An 18708-nucleotide genomic window follows, 5' to 3' on the forward strand; every position below is an offset into this window, starting at 1 on the left:
ATATATAGATATATATATAGATATAGATATATCTATATCTATCTATCTATCTATCTATATATATATATATATATATATATATAAAAATATAGATAGATCTATGTCATCTGTAAAAAAATATAGATAGATATAGATAGATCTATGTCATCTGTAATAAACAAAAGGCAGTTACGGTAGCAGTAACGAGAACATGCAAGATACTTGAATGGTAAAAATTGTTTGCAATGACTAACCACCCACCACCAGATGGCGCTGTCATGTCTCTATCGTTTGATTAGCACATTTATGGTACTGTACTCGTAGACGTAAGAGAGACACACAGAGGTAATTGGAGGGAAGGTAGTGATTCTAGGACGATGATTGGACGAGGAGAGACGCTGCAGACCGATGATTGGGAGTGCAGACACGCAGGATGGTGATTGGTAGAACTCACACCCCCTTATGGACGTTTGCTTGTGTCAGCGTCAGTGCGCTGCTCGTAGTGTATGTCTGTCATATCAGCTGCAGAAGTCTGTGCATTGTTCTCCTCTGTACACCGTGTACATTGTCTTGTCTGGATTGTGTAGTATAATGTAAGTGCAGGGGAGACTATCAGTCTTCCTACTTCCTCAGTCCTGACCTCTGATCACCCCTTCCTCATTAATCATTGACTCACTCACATTCCATCCTAACATTGCCTGGCATATAATGATTGCTGACTTTTATTGCATGTAATCACCTAGAATTGTGCACATTGCAGATTCCATCCTCTTGCAGGCTGTCTCTTTGTACCTGGAGGTAATGTTCACACGTCTCCCCTGCCCCGGCGCCCTGAGAGCGTTCTGCAGGATGTCCTCCTCCTGTGTTAGCGTGTTGCCTGCGTCCCTGTTGCGCTCAGCTGCCTATGTCGGGGGTTCCTGGATACGTTCCTCTGATTCTGCCACTTTCTCGGTGCTGGATCCCGCCACTGGCACAGAACTGGTGCAGGTTACTGACTGCGGGCCTGCAGAGTGCAGAGAGGCATTAAGAACTGCTTCAGTGGCATTTCAGAGCTGGAAGGAGGTGCCCGCCAAGGTGAGCGTCAAACTGCCTGTGTGATGGCGATATACCACACTGCCAGGGTTATGTCTTCCACTCCAGATACCAATATTCCAAATCTCAGGTTACTGAGAGCAAAGAAATCAGTTGTATATTTAAGAATAACTGATGATGGATTCACATTTATATACTGTTCTATTACTATTATCATATATCATGTACTAATAGTAATATTCCTATTAAGGATGAGCTCAGGCGTGTTCGCAGGTCCACGTACAGAGCTTGCCAGGAAGTCGGCGCAGCACTGCACTAATCGTAGGCAGTGAGACATTGCCCCGATGTGCGGCTGTAGAGATCAGGCAATGTCTCACTGCCTGCGATTAGCGCAGCGCTGCACCGACTTCCTGGCGGGCTCTGTACATGGAACTGCGAACACGCTGGAGCTCATCCCTGTTTGCTATTATTATTAGCTGAAGAGGCCATTGTGGGAAATTATCTTTTATTTACATAGTTTGGTTAAAAAAGACGCAAATCAATCGAGAAAAAGGACAGCAAGTATTTTGGGACTTTAAATATACCAGTGTGCACACTTACCATGCTAAAAGAAAAATGTTCCTATATCGTACAGTTTGTATGAAAATCCTTTTCAGAAGATTTAATGCGCTTATCTTTGTAATGTATTTCACAGACAACAATATGTGTTTTTTATATTGTATGAAATAAAAAAAATATTTTTATACAAACTGTATGATATAGGAATTTTTTTGTGTGCACACTGGGGTATATTGTAAGTCCCAGAATACTCTTTGTCCTTTTTGCTACTTTATCGGCAATGATGAGCTCCGGCATGTTCACACAGAGCCCGCCAGGAAGGCGGCACTGCACAGCGCTAATCACAGGCAGTGAGACATTCCTCAATCTCTGCAGCCACACATCAGGACAATGTCTCACTGCTTGCGATTAACGCAGCACAGTGCCGACGACTTAGCGGGATCTGCACATGGGCTGTGCGAACACGCCAGAGCTCATCCTTATTTATCGGGATGATACCCTAGTGCTCACACATTTTAGGTTTATTGCACTCTTTCCCACAAACATAAACTCGAAGCATACACAAATCAATCTATTTTAACCAATATTTAGAAAATAAGTTCTACTTATGTTTGCATACATGCAGAAACAGTCACTTTGGTACAGAGATTTCCAAACTTTTCTAGGATGCTGAAGGTCCTAGCAACCAACCACAGCATAGGGAGGGGGGGATCTGTGCTGAGGACTCCGGGGTGGGGGGGGGGGCAGGGAGTCATGGCTGGCTGGCAGCAGATGCCCCCCTTACAGAGGTGTCCAGAATGCCACCCTCACAGACAGCTGTAAAACATTGGTGTCTTGCTGCTGGCTCTATCTAGTGGTGTTGGACCCAGAACAATGTAGGCATCATTAGTTGGGACGTTAGCCACAGCTCAAAGAACCCTTAGCAACCACTGGAGGAACCCTGACTGAGAATGGCTGCTTTAAAATGATTGTGAATGATGGCCTTAAAAAAAAAAAAAAAACTATTTCAAAATAGAAATGAAAGGCAAAACATTTTTTGTATAAATATAAAAATAATTTTTCGCTTTTTTAAGTGATCACATTCCCTCTGTTCTCAGCTGCATGAGAGCTGGGGGGGAGGAGAAACAGGAGTACACTAAGCTTCCCAGTGAATGGCTGCACAGCGGGGGCGTGTCAGGACAAGTCTGATCATTGGAGGAGAGCACACTGAGTTCTCAGCATAGCTAGAGAATTGACCACAGTGTTTTCCTGCTTAGTGTGGTCAGTTTTTAATAAGAAAGCAGAGGGACTGGCAGGAACACTGGGAATTTCATATTAAGGAAGCAATACAAAGAGAACAAGGAGACTCATACAAGTACAGTACATGGTACAGCAGGCACATATCAGGAATATTAAGTTTTGGGGTAACAAACGCTTTAAGTAGACTTCATAGATCTGAAAATATTTTGTTTTATATTGCCTTAGGAACGAAGCAATTTGTTGCGCAGATGGTATGACCTGATGATCCAAAACAAGGAAGATCTAGCCAAGATTATTACAGCAGAAAATGTAAGATCCTTCATGAACTTTGGCCAAGGTTCTGAAACCTCCTTGACCCATTCCTCTTTTCCTCTATATCCACATACAAAAACCTATGAATAGTTGTAATGTTTGAGTCATATTAATGGAAACCTTTACTGAGAAAAATATGTAGGGAGTCGTTTCTGACCTGCTTTTGAAATTACTAGTTGCCTGGTTTCAATACTTCCTTCCACCATCATGTATTTTAGGGCTTTCTTTTAGTTTTTTGCCTTGGTCATATCATTAATAGAGACTAGATAAATATTCATAACCAGAATGATTATCATGTTTAAAACTAAAATAAAATGTTGTGCTATATTGTAAACTTTGTTTGTTACACTGACCTCATTTGCAGCATGTGATCTGTGAAGTCTGTTATTTTTTTTTATAGGGCAAACCTTTAAAGGAAGCACTTGGTGAAATTTTATATGCTGCAGGCTTTCTGGAGTGGTTCTCTGAAGAGGCTCGCCGTATATATGGAGATGTGATCTCTGTGCCACTGAAAGACCGAAGAGCTTTGGTCCTCAAACAACCTGTTGGAGTTGCAACTATCATTACCCCAGTACGTCTTAAACCAGCCAGAGTGGGAAAAAAACAAAAAAACATATCAATCTTTTCAGTTGTTATTGTTTATAGCAATTATAACATGGCAATTTTTCTCCATTCCTTAACCTGAAAATGGCAACTTTTTTTTTTTTGTATATTTTTGATCCAGTCCAGCTCTCCCTCAATTCTTTTCTCGCCTACTTGGTTTCACCCAAAAATGGAACTTCCGCTTTCCAGAATCCTCCCCCCCCCCCCCTTCCGGTGTCACATTTGACACCTTTCAGGGGGGAGCAGATACCTTTATAATCAAGGTATTTGCTTTCACTTCCGGGCATAGATAGCCGCAGTATCCGTGGTTATCTATGCTATATCCATCGCTTCCTCTGTCCCCCCGCTGTCTTCTGGGAGAGACAGAGGTCCCAGAAGACAGCAGGCACCAGTGAAATCATGCGCATAGGGAACCAGGCTGTGAAGCCGCAAGGCTTCACTTCCTGATTCCCTTACCGAAGATGGCGGTGCCTCCACCCAAGAGCCGAAGGATAGATCGGCTTCGGGTGCTGACATCGCGGGCGCCCTGGACAGGTAAGTGTCCAGCTGCTGACTTAAAAAAAAATTAGGCAGAACTCCACTTTAAGATTTACAAAAGCCCCAACCCAGCAGCCCCCTGAGATATCTACATCACATATCCCAGGAGGAATTGCTTACACACTCTGTGCCTGGAGGAGGGCAGAACTGGTGGCACGTCATCAGGGAGCTGTCTGAACCAGGAAGAGACAGCTGGCTCCTGATGAAATCATGAAAGATGATGGCGACGTCAGACCCTGTGTGCAGCAGCTGAGCAGTGGATCACAGCGGGACAACACTGGTTTCGCTGGGTGGGTGAGTACGTGAATTCAGGATATCAAGCAAATCTAGTAAAAGTGGATTAAAAATGAAAATGAACCCTGGGATTGGGGGGTGTAGTTCCTCTTAAAATGCCTCCCCTGATGTATCCAGCTCCACTCTTCTCTTATTTGTGCATACATATGCCTATTTCATCAAGGTCCACCTGTTGGCTGTTAGGAATGGGTGGTTAGAAAGTATGGTTTTATTAGCAACTTGTTATACAACCTTCGACATTAACATGACTGCAGTGTTGGCATATGCATGCTTGTGATGTTTCGCCAGCAAGCTGTGGCTACTTCAGATATAGAGGAGAAAAACAAAAATACTACTACTTAACTCATGGCAGTAGATATCATTACTTGTTTTGTATAAACCATTTATATATATATTTCTAATTAATCCTTATTTTTTTCTCTGCCATCAGTGGAATTTTCCCAGTGCAATGATCACAAGAAAGGTTGGGGCTGCTCTGGCTGCTGGGTGTACAGTTATAGTGAAGCCTGCAGAAGACACCCCGCTGTCTGCATTAGCACTTGCAGAGGTATAGTTTATGTGAAATCCTTACATTTCATCCTGCGATCCTTGTGTGTGGCTGAGCTTACTTCTCTTTTGTTTTGTGTATATTGCAGCTCGCTCATCAGGCCGGCATTCCAGGAGGGGTGTACAATGTTGTGCCATGTTCCAGGCAGAAGGCCCCAAAAGTTGGAGAAATTCTTTGCACAGATCCTGCAGTAGCCAAAATTTCTTTTACTGGGTCCACTGCTACAGGAAAGGTAATAATTTAATACTGTTTAAATATGCATTACTGTTAAGTATTTCATTTGTTACTTCTAAAAGCAATGCCCTTAGATTTAGCAAGACATGGGCTTTTCACCTTGAAAAGGTAGGAGTTGTTTACTAAACCTGGAGTGATAAAAAAATCTGGTGCAGCTCTGCATAGAAACCAATCAGCTTCCAGGTTTTGTTGTCAAAGCTTAATTGAACAATCTGAAGTTAGAAGCTGATTTGGCTTTCTGACTCCCTTCCTTTGCTAAAGACAGATGGGAACATGTGCTAAGGCTGGAATCACACCTATGCAGTTTTAGTGCTTTTTACATTTTGCAGATTTGCACTGCAGTCCATCTAACATGGCTTCCTATGGAACACGTTCAGTAGTGCAAATATGCAAAAAGCACTAAAAATGCCATAGGTGTGAATCCAGCCTAAGAGTGTCTATAATGACCAAAGGCAACATTCAAGGTTGTGGTGAAAATGAAAAGGAATTCTCCTGCACTAGTGGATTATTTAAATTATTATTTTATTATCTGTCTCGTGAAGATAACATGTTTTCAAAATTTCTGTATAAGAAAAGTTTGAGATTTGAGTATCTATTCAGTCCCTGAAAATGCTTGTTATTTGTCCATCTCTGGCTTCAGTATTCTCACTGACTTGGAACAAGTGTTTAATTTAGAAAGTAGGGGTTCAGTCAGAACTTCTGGTCTGCTTGCTTAAGTTCTTAGACTTGTAAACTATTGCAGCAACTGGAACAGTATGAAGATAACGAGCATATTTTGGAAGGGGAGGTAAACAATGGCACCCTAAATCCCTCTCTAGGTATAGGTGTTATTTAGTAGTCGTATGTTTAAAGCTGGGAATTGTGGGTAGCTATGGGCATAACAGACAGTTAGTTATTTTTCAGTTTTAGATATGAGAATTGTTTTGTGACTGATCATGTTTCTTGTTTTATCCTGTGCAGGTTCTGCTTCGCTATGCAGCTGATTCTGTAAAGCGGGTGTCTATGGAACTTGGAGGACATGCTCCGTTTATTGTGTTTGATAGTGCAGACATTGACAAAGCAGCAGCTGGTGCTTTTGCTTCCAAATTTCGGAATTCTGGACAGGTATGAGACATTGCTCATTTCAAAAGTAGCCCTGAAGTGGGAGGATAAGTTAGGTGACTTTGGACTTGGTCCTCCCAGTGATGCAGGATCAGAGTATTTTGAAAGTAGCACATTAAAAAGTTAATGCCGCGTTTCCCCGAAAATAAGACTGGGTCTTATATTCATTTTGGCTACAAAAAATGCATTAGGGCTTATTTTCAGGGCATGTCTTATTTGTTCCCTGTCTTCTCTCCACCTCTTCCTCCCTGTCAGCTCAGGAGTCTGCATCTCTGTAATCCCCAAAATAAAGTCCTTGTAAAATCATTTAATCTGCTCTGTAAATGGATTATATAATGTCCAGCGTCTGTCTTTATGTAACGTTATTGTAGAAAATACCTTATTTAGAGCACGGCTGGGTACTCTCATGACCCACCGGAGTTCTTCTTCCCCACTCCAAGCGCTGAGGGAGTTGTCGACATCCCTGCTGACATCAGCCATGCTCCGGGCACTGCAGAGTAAGGGGCCGCTGGCGTAAGCCGGGAGGAAAGCTCCGGCGGGTCACATGAGCTCCCAGCAACGCTGTAAATAAGGTATTTTCTACAATAATGTTACATAAAGACACATACTGAACATTATATAATCCTTTTACAGCATGCATTACATGATTTTACAAGGACTTTACTATAGGGCTTATTTTCAAAATAGGGCTTATATTACAGCCATCCTAGAAAATTGAGATGGGTCTTATTTTCGGAATAGATCTTATTTTTGGGTAAACATGATATGTTACTTTGCCAATTCCGCTCAAGGTGACAGGTTCTTTTGAGAACCCCTCACCCAGTGTTGCTCACCTTTTGCCATGCTTCCCATCTGCCCTGTTCTTCTGTCCTTTGGAAATGCCAGGAGAGCCTGTGATTTTTTTATTTATTTTTTTCTCCCAAGATGAAGTGCTCAAGCTTGAGTGACTAGCTGCCAGGCAAAAACTCTGTCATGTATGGGATAGATGTCACTATTTCTGCAACTTTTCTTTTTGTTCCGTGAAAGCAATAAAATCTTAGCATTCATACCAGTTTTTAAGTAGTGATGACTATTTATGCAGTGCTTTAGATTTTGTACATTCACATTACTACCTACCGTCAAAGAGCTTACAATCGAAGGTTCCTATCTTGCATACATAAATATTAGTGTCAATTTAGACAAGAGTCTGTTAACCTTTCGCATGTCTTTGGGATATGCATAGTAAACCCTCACAAGCACAGAGAGGAGAAGGGAGCACCATGTGGGTAGTGTCCTGGTTAGGATTTGAACTGATAAACCTAGCACTGCAAGAGGGTAGTGCTCACCAATATTTGCCATGTTATATTCTTCTCATCTTCTGTCTCAATGGACAATTCTAGGGTGTGAATTTCCCCGAAGTGTTCTAAGACGTTCCTACTCTTTAAAAACTGGCTATACATACATTTGAATTTTTCAGCATCTTCTGATGTCTAGATCAAGACTATTTATTTCTCCATAATTTTGCATTCCTTTCACGCTACGCACTACCCTGGCAAGGTGTTAGTACTCTAACCTCAAAATTGGTGAAACATTTTTATTCTTTGTTCACAGGGTCTTGTTTAAAGTGACAGTCAGCACTCTAATCTCTGTTTAACATTCTCATACTGGCCCGAAAAGGTTTATTTTCTCTTTTAAAGCAGTACCCATTCAAAGCAGAGCTTGTCTCAAAAGAGGAAATTTTGCTTTAAGGTGCCCCCCCCCCCTTCTTCCCCAAAAGGGCACTTTTTGGGGAGTGGGGGAAGAGGGTACCTGGTTTTAACAGGTACCCACTCCCACTTCCGCTCGGATCACCCAGGCGGAAATTCTCCTCTCCCCAATTAGCTGCTCGGATGGCTTTTATAAAAAAGCCAATTGCCTCCTGGAAAAAAAAACGATACCAGGATGATGCCTGTAGCCGCAGGCATCATCCAGGTATACCACTTGAAAGCGGTAACGTATATGTACATTAGGCGGTCTTCAAGTGGTCAAACCCAATAGCAAACATCTATTGTATTGCAGCTTACCAATCCTTAGATGTGAAGGCTGCATTCATGTTCTTTTTTAGGCTTTCTTTCTTCTATTTTCATCTGGTGATCTTTCCAGTAAGTTTGATTTGAAAAAGAACAAGCTGTCTTCCAGGTGTATCAGATCACAGGCATGAGACAAACCATTTAACACTGGCAGGGGTGGTTAAAATAATCAGCTTTCATTTATGTAAACCCTTTATCCCAAAAGCCAAAAAAAATGCTGTAACTAATTATAAAGCGTGAGCTAGAGCCTGACTTCAATTTGTTAGTGCATTTAATAGTGTTTTGATAATGCTGCTGCCTGCTGCGCCCCCTGTGCTCATTCTCCTAGAGTGGGGCAACTTTAATACAGAAGGTGTGTTGCTGGCTTGATCACCAGGTAAAATAGAAGGGGGGGGGGGGGGGTGCCTAAACCAAAAAAAAAAAAAAAATAATGCAGTCACCACATCTAATGATTGGTAAGCTGAAGTATATTACACATCTGGTTTTGGGTTTAAAACCACTTTAAGGCTTTATCAAAGTTGCTAAAGTTGGCGAAGGTTTTATTAATGCTTTGTAAAACCTTACTGTACACGCTGCTCTTATACAAACGGAAGCTTCCATGAACAAGAACTAAAGCAGGACGAGGGTTTTTTTTTGTACAACCAGCAGGTTGAATGGATAAAAACAGATTCCTACAACTTATGTTGAACAGAGAGGGATACACACATGGAATTTGAATATCAATACTTGTATACCATGCTTTAGTTGCACACAACGAGAATAGATTGCCTTTAAATAATTGTACTTCTTATCTCCTACAGACTTGTGTCTGTTCAAACAGATTCCTTGTTCAAAAGGGAATACATGATGCCTTTGTAAAGAAGCTGGCAATGTTGGTAACAAAAGACTTGCATGTGGGCAATGGATTTGAAGAAGGTGTCACTCAGGGTCCACTTATTAATGAAAAAGCCGTGGAGAAGGTAATTATTATTAGAATAAACTTGGGCTTTTCAAATGTTCTTCCTGCAAGCATAGTTAATAAGAAGAACCAATTGTGGGAAGTTGTCTGTACACTCCAGTTGAATTTTCACACCAGTGATAATGTGTCCCAGAAACCCTGTACAGACATTGACTTTTTTCCAATTCAGAGTAAACAAACAAAATATTTCCCAGCACACATACCAGCCAGCCTGCGAAACAACCAAATTGGCACTGTCTAACAGTTTGCATCTAAAAAACAGGAGGTTTTGTTTGCACACATTTGCAAAATAGTTACATGCGTAAGTCGCAGTGCCCACGTCAAGTGACCTCTAAATATACTGCGGTCCTAACTCTAAAATTTCCAGAGCCTTCATAGTAGGAGCACACATATTAATATATTGGTTAAGGGCAGGTGTGCCTGGACCAACCTATAACTAACCTTTGCAGCAAGGTGCACATGGCAACGCACATCGCAAAACAGTACTATGGAGGCTCTGGACATTTTAGAGCTGGGACCACAGTATATACAGAGGTCCCTTGATGTGGGCACTGTGGCTTACGTATGTAGTTGCAAATGTATGCAAACAAAACCCCCTGTTTTTAATGCAAACTGTTAGATGGAGCCAATTTGGTTGTTTTGCATGCTGGCTGGTGAGTGTGCTGGAAAATCTTTTGTTTGTGATGTGCGTTGTCTTTCCATGTTCACCTTGCTACAAAGGCCAGTTATAGGTTGGGGTGGTTGCAGTTTTTTTGTATTAAAATGCACTTCCAGGGCACTGTGGGGGGGGGGGGGGGGCAGCCATGTCTGACCTTTTGAGTTAGAACAAAATCAACCTTTAATTGCTGGTAATGTAATGAAATATTGAGTTTTTGGTGCCTGCTATACCCCAGTTGTGTTTAATACACAAATTTTTCCAACTGCTCGGTTCCTTTTTAAATAAAGACAGGAAAGAAATGCAATACATGACTTAAGCAATTCTGATACCTTCTACATACAGTTGTTACTGAGTTTTGAACTTCTAATTACATTATTGTAATTTAAACTAATGTATTAAACTGTCACCATGTAGCCGAGATTTTCACGTTTTGTTTTTAATCTAGGTGGAGCAGCATGTGCAAGATGCCGTGTCTCAGGGTGCTTGTATTGAAGTGGGAGGCAAACGGTCCAGTGCTGGCAAAAATTTTTATGAACCTACATTGATCAGCAATGTTACAACAAAGATGCTTTGCACCAGAGAAGAAACATTTGGACCCCTAGCACCCGTCATTAAGTAAGCAGTTGGCTCCTTATTGTAGGTCTGTTAATTCTGAGTGTAATTAAAGTGGAACTTTAGCCAGAAAATTAAGTTCTGCTAGATCACTTCAAGCTGGCCTCTTTTGCAGGTAAAGCTATGTAAAACATTAAAAAAAAGTCCTTATACTCTTTAAAACCCAGTAATACACGGTCTCACCCTTTTCTGCACATGCTCAGTTGCTCTCTATTTTTAGGCACTGCTGAGTTTGTAGAGGCTGATCTGCTGACAGCCTTAAAGCAGAATTAAACCTCCTATCCTTTACAGCCAAGAAAGCTTGAATCTGTTTGAACTGCCATGGTGCTGCCCATGTAGTCAGGACACCAGTTATTTGATGGTTTGACACTCTGGTTGAGGACACAAGCAAATCAAACAGTTTTTTGGTAAAGTGGAAGTCCATACAAAATCTAAAATCTATGCATCTATAGACACCAGGGAGCTCTCTATCCCTGTAAAGAAAAGATGAGTATGCCTACCATTTTTGGAAGCCGTTCTGACCCGCTCCGACCAGATCTCCAGCGCCGGAAGCTCTGAAGAGGACACGGGTGACAACGGCTGTGAAATGAATGGGAAGTGACGTCATCCATAGAGTACTGTGGGTCTTCCGTTGTCCTCCGTCTCCTGCACTCGCCTCTACAGTGAAGCTGCAGTTGACAGCTCAGCCTGGGATCGGATCAGATCAGCTTCCAAAAAGGTATGTATACTTGTTTTTTTCTTTACAGGAATAGAGAAGTTAGTGTTAGGTCCCTGGTATCTATAGATGCAGGGGTTTTAGATTTTTGCATGAACTTCTACTTTAAACTGGCACATCAATGGGTTTAGTTCCGCTTTATGATTTACAGCTGGGGGCTTTGGGATTCAGCAAAATGGCAGCCTCCAGCAAGAAGAAACGGGAACACCGCTGTAGGCAATTTACAGCAAACACTAATTCTGGTGGCATAATTATTAATGTGGAATGTTTGTTCCTTGCTAAAGAACATTATTTTTTATCAAGTTGTTATGGATAAAGTTTCACTTTAATCTTCTTGTTGTCAAGCCTTTTCTGTGAGGAAGTTTATATCTTATGATTGCTTTATGTTAGTGCTTTTTTCAATGATACAAGGAATTGCAGCTATGCTCTGTTGCATTTTGTTTTGTATTTTTAACCATGTCACGACCAGCGCACGACTATGTACGTCCCTTTTTTTGAAGAGGGATATTTCGGTAACGGCAGTAGCTGCTGCCACAACTGAGGTATCCATCTCTTCAGGCGCTGGTTGTGTTTACGATAATGGTGGTCTATGCAGCGGATTTGCCGCGAGATCACCATTATCGGTGGCGAGAGGGGGGTGGCACCTCTCCCGTGCTCTCTGCCGCTTACCGGAGCCGTCAGTAGCGGAGGCGATCGGGTCCCGTCTCCTGCTAGGTATGGATACGAGTGAGGGCAAGATGGCCCCCACCCGTCTCCATACCATAACAGGGCGGAAGCGACGTCAAAACTTTACTTCCGCCCATACCTCTTAAAGGCACATTTTTTTTTTTTTTTTTTTATGTCATTTTTTCCAATGACAATTTTTTCTTTAAATTTTGTTTATTACATTTGCAAGTCCAAATATGAGATCTGAGGACTTTTGACCCCAGATCTCATATTTAACAGAACCTGTCATGCTTTTTTTCTATTACAAGGGATGTTTTTATTCCTTGTAATAGGAATAAAAGTGACCCAATGATTATTATTTTTTTTAAAACACTGTAAAACTAAAATCAAGTAAAATAAATAAGAAAAAAGAAATTTTTTTTTTTTTTTTTTTTTAAACGCCCTGTTCCGGCGAGCTCGCACGCAGAAGCGAACGCATACATGAGTAGCGCCCGCATATGAAAACGGTGGTCAAATCACACATGTGAGGTATCACTGCGATCGTTAGTGCGAGAGCAATAATTCTAGCCCTAGACCTCCTCTGTAAAAAAAGCGGTCTGGTCTTCGGCCTGCAAAATGGTCTGGGGCTTAAGTGGTTAAAACATGCAACCTGTAGAATTTTTTTAAAGGTTGTCTATGAAGATTTTTGAGGGTAAAAGTTTGACACCATTCCACAAGCGGGTGCAATTTTGAAGCGTGATATGTTGGGTATCAATTTACTCAGCATAACATTATCTTTCCCAATTAAAAAAATAATAATTGGGCTAACTTTACTGTTGTCTTATTTTTTTTTATTAAAAAAAGTGAATTTTTTCCAAAAAAAAGTGCGCTTGTAAGAGCGCTGCGCAAAAACGGTGTGAAAAAAAGTATTGCAGTGACCACCATTTTATTCTCCTAGGGTGTTAGAAAAAAAACAATATGTAATGTTTGGGGGTTCTAAGTAATTTTCTAGCAATAAAAACTGTTTTAAACATGTAAACACCAAAATCTCAAAACGGGGCTTGCCTTTAAGTGGTTAATGTTTTTGTACTATAATAATCTATACTTGTATGTGTGGCTAGTGTGTATTCATTTTTATTTTTATTTTTCTAATTAACCAGATTTGATACTGAAGAGGAAGCCCTTGCCATTGCAAATTCTGCTAATGTCGGCTTGGCAGGTAGGTTATACCACAGAACTCCGTAAACCAATGTACTAGGAGATAATGGCCAAAAATGGCCAAACTTTATATGTGAGCGTAGGGTGGGTTAGATCATGCCTTTAGCGTCTTATATTTCAGACATAGTGAAACATTTATTTAGCACTGTCAACCTGACTCCTCCAGCAAGACTGCTAACATTCACAGATGTAGTTTCACATTAAAAATATTTTGCTAGGCTAAAGTTCAGATGTGAAGAGCTCCAACCAACTTGAGAGATGTAAGAAATCAACATGGAAGGCAACCACACAAATCTGAAATACGGGATAGCAGGGAATTTTTGATTAAAAAAATATATATGAAATGGAACATATGCATTGATTAACACGGAAGTCAGGGCATTTGTTTTTCATCTAAAGCAGTCCTTAACCAAAAAAAGAAAAAATATATGTTTCCCCCCATTTACATTACACTCTATGGCCAGTATACTTCATATTTCAGGTACTAAACCTTTCGGGTGAATAACTGTTCCTGTGAGCTGTATTGGTGACATTATTAAAATGATGGCAGCCACGTCCTGTTTCACAGCTTCTCCAGTGATAGAAGAGTTTCTCCAACTACTGTTAGGGGCTTATTAACAGCATAAAACTTCCCTGTGTTAAAGGCTAACTCTACCTTTTTATTTCATGTTCCGTGCTGCATCCAAGCCCTCTTTACTCCTTTTGCTTCCTCCAATGTGCAGGCCCTCCTTTCAGTAGTAACTCAGAAAAAATAAGAAAGAAAACATAAAACCTTTTAAAATATATTATAATAAAGGATAGCCTGCACTAGTAACAGCTTTCCAATAATATTCATTTAGTGTGTTAATTTTAGTGTATTTTGTAGCTGCTATAATAACAGTCATTGAGACTTTTTGGGGAAAAAAAACATATTTTTTCCTGTACAGTAATATACATATACTATATTATGTGGTTGCAGGTTACTTCTATTCCCAGGACCCAGCACAGATCTGGAGAGTGGCAGAACGCCTTGAAGTGGGTATGGTCGGTGTTAATGAGGGCTTACTGTCCTCGGTAGAGTGTCCGTTTGGTGGAGTCAAGCAGTCTGGCCTTGGCAGAGAGGGATCCAAATATGGCATTGATGAGTATTTAGAAGTTAAATATGTCTGTTATGGAGGTCTATAATGTATAATATGAAAATGCCATTATTTACCAAGCACATTAAATCCAGTAGGCCATGTGAACAAACCTTCTCCAATGAGCGCTTTCCAGAGTTAAGGTGGATGTTTGCTTTGACGTTGACTTAGCAACCATCTGTCTTTATTTATGTTCTTGTAAGTATTGTCCACTGACCATCCTACCATAAGTGGGCCAAAACATTTTGAAGGGAACAGACTGCACCTTGCAGTTCTCACAAGTACCTATTGTCTATTTCACAATAGAGGCTTTGGATATTATAAAGCTGAATATAGGGGAATGGTTTTAGAATCGAGGGGAGCAGGACTTTGGTCGATCCAGTGAGTTCCACAGGGATCATTTTGAAGGCTAAAATAGTGCTCTCTTGTTACCTTAGAAATGTTTCATGGATCTGTAACTAAAGTATATTAATGCTGACTGTGAAAAAAAAACATGCGCCAATAATTAAACTTGAATGTCCTTTTTGTACATCTGTCAGGCTTTTCCAGTACTGCAGCTAAAAATAAACACAAACCATTTACGATAGCATTTAGAAGGAGGAGGATCTGGACAGCCGCACTGCAATAAAAACGCCTTTATTGTATAAAATAAAGTTCAGGATAGATTGGCTGACGTGTTTCACGCTCTCAACAGTGCTTAGTCATAGCAGCTGTTGACTTAACATTAACTTACTTTTATAGGAATCTTCCAGGACGGCTTACAGAGAGAGAAGTATCTCCCACCAAGCACAGGAAATGCATTGTAAAAAGGCTCCCACAGCCAGCAGCCCCTCAGTAATAACAAATAACCAAATCATAGATCATTAAGGCAACAAGAAAAATTACAGTAGTAAAATAATTATGCATAGATCCCCAAATAACTTAAAGTGATTGTAAAGGCAGAAGGTTTTTTATCTTAATGCATTTAGATTAAAAAAAAAAACTTATTTTGTATGCAGCAGCCTCCTTTATACTTACCTAAGGACCCTCTAGATCCATCAATATTGCAGGAGTAACTTAACTGCCCAGGACTCCCCTCCTGATTGGCTGAGACAGCAGCGTGGTGATATTGACTCCCGCTGCTGTCAAAGTTAGCCAATGAGGAGGGAAAGGGGACAGGGCCGGGCCATGGTTTCATGTCTGAATGGACACACAGAACTGTGACTCAGCTCAGGGGCCCTCTATAGCAAGCTGCTTGCTGTGAGGGCACTCAACAGGTGATAGGGGCCAGGAGCACCAAAGAGGGACCTGAGGAGAATCTGGGCTTCTCTGTGCAAAACCATTTCACAGAGCCGGTAAGTATAACATGTTTGTTATCTTAACTACAAAAAAAGACACTTAACAATCACTTTTAAAAAAAAGGGGGTGGGGGGTGCCATCCTGGAATAGTGAGTTAAGTAATAACACTTATTTCCCGAATCCTCTTCCAGGACTGTGTACAGAGAGGACAAATTGGATCTACCCGATTAGGGCAGGACCACAATTTACAGCACTTTCCTGCCAAAGGTCTGATCTTGACTTGAGAGCGAGTCCAACCTGTAGTGTTTCACGTCTGTAAGCTGGACTCGGTTATGGCTTCTGGAGAGGCAAAGCTCTGGCCCTTTCAGCCCATGTTGTAGATACTGCCCTTGTGGAATGAGTATTGACTGTTGAAGGTGGTGTTAAATGATATGGTATGGCTGTATTTTACTAACCCTGCTAGCGGAAACCAGCACCAGGGCCGTCTTTAATATTGACTGGACCCTGGGCAAACATTTTCTTTTGCCCCCTCTGTCATGCAATTTCGCTATCCACATGCTTTGAGACATAAAATAAATAGCAGCTAGACTCAAAATCAGTTTACTGAATCAGATCAGGCAGTGATTGGTTGCCATAGGTCACAGTGTATCATTACCGCTCACTGACTGGCTGCTAGAGGTTACAGCACACATTATGGCTCACTGTTATTTTCTAGAGGTTACAGCACATGACTTCTGCTTGTTGATTGGTTGCTAGGGACTACTGTACATCAATACTGCTCACTTATTGATTGATAGAGGTTACTGAACATCTATACCACTCACTAATTGGTTGTTAGGGGTTACTGATTGTTTGCTAAAGGGTACAGCACATCATCTCCTCACTGCCTGCCTGTGTATTCACATGCACAAAAATTCAGGGTACTGTGGCACCATATTATTTACATTGCTTACATTTGCAGAACAGGCTGATGTTAGGCTTAATGACCACAGTTGTAGGCAGGACTTTCAAGCATGCTCCTTTACCTCCCCAGTGGGCAGCATTCAGCAGAAGTTATGGTGGATGTGACCTCAGAGGGACATGATATACATATGAATGTTGCCTCTATGTAAATATCAATGCCGCGGTCCATGACTATTTACATATTATTGCCACCACTATTTACATATCAAAGCAGGTTATTTACATGTAAACACAGGGTCTGCAAGTGAGTCATCTGAACATGGCAATAGGGCAGAGCTGGGCAGCAGCAACAGAAGTTTACACTGCGATATCGGGACACAGCATGGGCCTAAAACTTCAAGAGACAAGGGAATTTAAACTGTGATAGCTGGCAAGTATGAGGCAGCTGCTTTGGGCCCCACTGCAATGATGGGGCCCAGGGCAGCTGCCCCTTTTGCCCTGCCTTAAGAACAGTCCTGACCAGCACCACCGCGAGTAAAATTTTTAGGGTCAGTAATCTAGTTGATCAATCCTCAAGTGGCTCAAAAGGCTCTTTACAAAAGCTTTGTGATACTGTGGACAAAGCCCAAGATGGGAACCTTCTGATTTTTGGAGCCCTTATTTGCTCTATTGTCGTTAGGAATCTTTTGATGTTTTTTTTCTATTAATCTCTGATTTAGAAAGTTTGACAGGGCTGCCACCTGGACCTTGAGGTTACTGAGTGCTAGATCAAGATCTGCCCCTGCTTGAAGAAAATCCATAACTGCTGGAATATTTGGTCCTGTAATCCGGTTGTTAACTTTACTCCATCCTCAGAACTTCTTCCAAATTTTATTGAAAATAATCTTAGTGGATGATTTCCTGCTACTGAGACCCATATCTTCTTCTTTGAAAGTAAACCTCCTCTTAAGATTTTTGGGAAAGAAAACTCTCTTTTCTGGTTCTTTCCACTTTTGGAGAAGAGTTTCCTTTAGGGAAGCGTGGATAACAAAGGTTCTTGCCTGTTAGGTTTGAAGACACCCCCTATAGCTGGCTGTGGACTGTCAATTTCTTGTTTTCCTTTTCCGCCAATTCCAAAGTATCATAGATGGCTTTTAACAATTCTTCAGTCTCTTCTGAAGGAAACAAAAATCTCAGAATTTTTTTGATTTCACTTCCTTCCACTTCCTTGCTCTTTTTCTCGCTCACAAGATTTATCCTAAAAACAGGACAAAAAGGGAGCCATTACTCCCTCAAACAAAAAGAAGCCATGGCGTACACAGACAGCCAGTGGATTTGTACCATACACAGTAGTCCAGTGTCCCCACTACCGGGACCTGTGAAAGATAGACTCGCATCCCTTTCAGACCAGAAGGTGGTATAGTCAAACAAGCGACAGCCAACAAGCCCAAACACACCCCTGTGCCCCCTCCACGGAGGAATAAAAAAAAAAATCCCTCCCCGCTTGCAGCTTCCACCATGGTGACCAGCCACTTCCTGAAGTGGGAAGGTGCCACGCTTCTCTAACAACCCTTTAAATGTGCAGCAGAGGGTCCCGGTCCAGCACTGCCATAGGGAGCAGTGTCCCAGGCTCCAGCTTTGGCGTGCAGGCTGCATATTCTCCCAACCAATATGGCTGCCGCATGACTTCTGGCCACGTCCACATCACTTCTGTCTGAAGTGATCTCATCGCCGCATGTTTGCAGCCCCTGGGGCTTGGTCTGCACAAGGGGACACCATCAGCTAACATCGGAGAACCATGGTGCCCAGCTTTACTGCCATCCCCGGGAAGACTCGCGTGAGCACCAACCCTCCACCACAAAGTATCACCTCACTGGGGATACCCACATAAACAAGGAGGGGGGTCCCTCTTTCTCATCCTCAGATCCCCCCCCCCCCCTAGACAGGGGGACCCTGGATGGCCCAAACCGATTGAAGCCCCGGATTCACTGCCCCTCTTACTGGGATTCAAAGGCTGGGAGTCCCCTGCCTCCTAGCACGGAGGCCAGACAGAAAAAAATAAAAAATATATCCCGAGTTCCTGTCTTTGCCGGAGGTAACACACATACTGAGGGCTGCTGGCTGTGGAAGCCTTTTTACACTG

At 41.8% G+C, this 18708-nt stretch overlaps 1 protein-coding gene across 4 annotated transcripts; it reads left to right on the top strand.

The window, feature by feature from the left end:
• The first annotated feature begins 361 nt into the window (after positions 1–361).
• On the top strand, positions 362–14934 carry ALDH5A1 (aldehyde dehydrogenase 5 family member A1). 4 transcript variants are annotated; one of them, XM_077492280.1, is made up of 11 exons: positions 422–572; positions 757–1053; positions 3034–3117; positions 3521–3691; positions 4985–5101; positions 5190–5333; positions 6296–6439; positions 9285–9443; positions 10546–10715; positions 13233–13291; positions 14249–14934. In XM_077492280.1, the coding sequence occupies exons 2-11, from the start codon at positions 781–783 to the stop codon at positions 14452–14454; spliced, it is 1527 nt and encodes a 508-aa protein (XP_077348406.1). In that variant the 5' UTR covers positions 422–572; positions 757–780; the 3' UTR covers positions 14455–14934. The 4 variants fall into 4 exon arrangements, with proteins under 4 accessions (XP_077348408.1, XP_077348406.1, XP_077348405.1 ...); XM_077492281.1 differs by having other exon boundaries at positions 428–572; positions 740–1053; XM_077492282.1 differs by lacking the exons at positions 422–572; positions 757–1053 and adding an exon at positions 362–415.
• The last annotated feature ends 3774 nt before the right edge of the window (positions 14935–18708 follow it).

Source organism: Lithobates pipiens, unplaced genomic scaffold (genome assembly GCF_037356315.1).
Source record: "Lithobates pipiens isolate NorthernLeopardFrog02 unplaced genomic scaffold, aLitPip1_a1.2 Scaffold_19, whole genome shotgun sequence".
NCBI lineage: Eukaryota > Metazoa > Chordata > Amphibia > Anura > Ranidae > Lithobates > Lithobates pipiens.

What these genes read in the sequence shown, in the direction of transcription:
- ALDH5A1 (XM_077492280.1), top strand. Translation starts at nt 781, where the DNA reads ATGTTCACACGTCTCCCCTGCCCCGGCGCCCTGAGAGCGTTCTGCAGG. An exon ending in AGATTATTACAGCAGAAAAT is followed by an intron (nt 3,118 to 3,520) that starts GTAAGATCCTTC and finishes TTTTTTTTATAG; the next exon opens with GGCAAACCTTTAAAGGAAGC. An exon ending in TTGCAACTATCATTACCCCA is followed by an intron (nt 3,692 to 4,984) that starts GTACGTCTTAAA and finishes CTCTGCCATCAG; the next exon opens with TGGAATTTTCCCAGTGCAAT.